Raw genomic sequence first — 3,240 nt, 5'->3', positions numbered from 1 at the left:
GGGGGGGGGATGTTTCTGCTGCGCTTTTGTCTTCGACATTTTTCCGAGGTTTTGCCACTTCAAGAAGGGTGCCCTTGCCCGATCCTTTGCTCTGGAGCCCTTCACCTCGGTGACAGGTGACAGGTTTGGTGCAACAATTTCACATATTTGGAGAAAATGTTGTAGAAACTTAGGTTTATGCATAAAATACTAGTGCTCTTTCTAGCACATATTTGGAGAAAATGTTGTAGAAACTTACTTGGGTTTATGCATAAAATACTAGTGCTCTTTTCTAGCACAGGAGCTGAGCCCAGCAGTAAAATCAGTGGTCTTCATCTGTTTCTTTCTAGGCAGTCTTGCCATCCCTTTTACATTTGTTTAACCTTGAGCTTCTACTTTGTTTCTTGCAAGTACAAAACAGGTTTTCAAATGACGGGGTTCACAATCCTTAAGCCTATTAGTGTCACCAGGTAGGTGTAGGTTGAATGTTATTATGCAGACCTATGTTATTCCCTGGCTTCAGAGGAAAGTACTTACTTTTCTCTTCAAGGGCTGCTTGTGCAGTGCTGGTGGCAGTGCAGTTGTGGTTTTATTTGGGTGTGCTAGATGTGCTAAATGCACTCCTGGGCTGCTGTGGAAGAAATGATAAGACAACTCACAGGTTGGTTTAAATTTGATTCAGGAGAGAAATTATTGTAACCATACACGAAGAACTCGTGGAAAGCCTAAAAGCATCAACAACTGAGCAATAGAAAACATGTAGAAGATGAAACATAGCTCCTGCACAGGTCAGAAAAGGCTATTTCCTCAGCTCAGTTGCTTAGCTAGAGGCACACTCACCTGATGCACAAAGCTGTGTGTCCTTAAGAGCTGAAGGATCTTTGCACAAGAAGAATTCAATTTAACAGCATTGCTGGGGTTATAGACCTTGCATCACTGTCCATCTGGATGATTTTAGAGCTTTGCAGCTGTAGATTCACAGACCTTACACTGTTAACAAGTAACAGACTGCAGTAAACTTAGGAATTGTCAAAATGCCTCAAACGGGCTGCTTTGCCTTTGGCAAATGCTGATCTGCTGATATCAGAAGTTCCCTTGGGATTATTTCAGTTTCAGTCTTGTGGGTTTTGTGATTGTTTGTTGTTGTCATTTCCTGCAGGGATTTAAATACAGCCATTTTGTTGAAGCAGGAAGATTTATGTTCTACCTTGTATGTCAAACGTAGCAATATAGAAGCAAAACACTGCGTCCTCAGTGGTCATAGATTAGCATCTTCAGAAGCTATGCAGAAAGTTATTGTCTTTATTATTCAAACTGTGCCTTAGTAGGAAAGGTCTTTTGCATTTGACCAGCAGTCTGCTCATGTAAAAGGACAAAACAAGTTTTGCAAGAGAAAAATGTTACATAAGCACACAATTTTTTCCAGTCCTCACCAGAAGTTTGGCTCAGTAACGAGTGACTTTTGGTACCTTCTTTTCAGAGCCTGTTGAATGATTCAGCCTCAGTGCAAAGAATATCAGAACTCTTTAGGAATTTAAACCCACTGTTTCGAAGGGAGATTTCTAACAATGCTTGCTTAAGCTTGTGAACAGGGATCTGGCCTGACACCAAAACATTTGAGTTTTGAGTTGATTTTTTGACGTTGTACTTTTTTTTTCTATTGGAGGCTATCTACATACATTTCTGATGATCACAGGTGGTATAGTCATCTTTGGTTGTCCCAAATAACTCTGTCCAAGATACCAGGGGATCACAAACCATTGTGTTTGAGAGAAACATGCTCTGAGTTACTGACACTAGCATCACCTTAAGATACTAATATAAAAGAAAATGAAAAGATAATATTAAGGACTGAAGTCATTAGAAGCAGTATGCCCTTGCTGTGTGTGTATAAGTCTATGAGGTTCAATTGTCCACCATCACCTACAGTTCAGCTTAAGGTAATAATGATCTTCTGAAAACTACAGTGAAGGAAGGAACTGAGAAATTCAGGAATGGTGCAGCTTTACAGTAAAAATTACTGTAATGGCACATTCATAGGAATTTGATAATGCAATTTATGTATATAAAAACAAGAGTGAGAAATAAACCATACAATTAGAAACATGTAGATAAGATTAACGTTATGGTTTAATGAGATAATTGGTAATTTTTTTTGAGCAAGTACCCATACAAATGTATGAGAAAACATCATTTGGGCCATAAGGATACTCTGTAAGACATTGCCACAGATGTCAGCCAGTCCAGGCTATTAGGAGATTAACATAAAGTCTGAGAAAAAAATGTGTTTTCAATAGAGATTAGAAACTGAGAACTTGTGCAGAAAACTGGTTACACACTTCAGGGAAGAAGGTTCTTGCACCGAAAGTAAGATGACTGAAGAATAAAGTAGTTGAGAACTGGTGATATTTCACTGAAAGAAATGAGTGGCTGAGGAAAACATGATTTATGGTATAAACAAAAGCAGGTAGAGAAGAAGAGCATTTTTGTCCATCCCTTTTTCTTATACTTGTATCGCATTTGTACACATGCATGGATTTCTCTGTTCTTTGTGACTAAGAGTCACGATGCCCAAGACCCTATACATCCCATATGAGGTTTAGTAGAAATGGGGATGATTTAGGGCTCTGGAAGGAAAGAATTACATTGAATTTAACCCCATGGTTCTTTATGTTCTAGTTCACAACTGCTTTCCTGTTTGGGAGAGTCTGGAAATGTTCCATGCACTAATGGCTATGAGTGCATAAATGGACCTGACTGTGGCTCTTGCCTTTCAGACATCACACAAAACTGCTCAAGCCAGTTTTATCTCTTTTCTTCAGACCTAAGCTGCTTCTGCCTTTCATAACTAGTTTGGGTAATTTCTAGCAGAAAGATATGTGAGATGCTTAGTAGGGTAATATGATCTTAAAAATCAATCTGTAGTCTAAATTATTACAAAGACAAATTTGTCTAAATAGCTGTATATATTGAGGAAATGTAAAGAAGCCAGAAGTTTTCATGGGTGGACTGGAGAATTGGAAGAAAACTGTTACTGTAGTCTAAACAAAGCTGTGATGAGATATGGAACATGGAAATATTTGGAAGACTCCTGAAATCCTTTGATACACTGGAATTTATATACTGGAAATAGGACCTGGGGAACTACAGACCTGTCAGTCTGACCTCAGTCCCAGGGAAGGTCATGGACCAAATCATCTTGAGTGCCAGCACACAGCAGTGTCAGCAAGTTTGCTGACAACACGAAACTGGGAGGAGTGG

The 3,240-nt window shown here is 39.1% G+C and overlaps 1 protein-coding gene across 1 annotated transcript in view; it reads right to left on the bottom strand.

Annotated features, from left to right (window-relative positions):
• The window catches only part of LOC104546381 (ETS-related transcription factor Elf-5-like), a 5,821-nt gene extending 4,036 nt beyond the window's left edge, over positions 1 to 1,785 (bottom strand). Inside the window, 1 exon segment of the mRNA XM_010191760.1 lies at positions 1,659 to 1,785. Within this exon segment, the coding sequence (XP_010190062.1) occupies positions 1,659 to 1,782 (124 nt within the window). The 5' untranslated portion in view covers positions 1,783 to 1,785.
• Positions 1,786 to 3,240: the final 1,455 nt, after the last annotated feature.

Source organism: Mesitornis unicolor, unplaced genomic scaffold (assembly GCF_000695765.1).
Source record: "Mesitornis unicolor isolate BGI_N332 unplaced genomic scaffold, ASM69576v1 scaffold3959, whole genome shotgun sequence".
Lineage (NCBI taxonomy): Eukaryota > Metazoa > Chordata > Aves > Mesitornithiformes > Mesitornithidae > Mesitornis > Mesitornis unicolor.
Note: the sequence above shows the minus strand (reverse complement) of the source record. Positions and strands in the feature narration are given on the sequence as shown.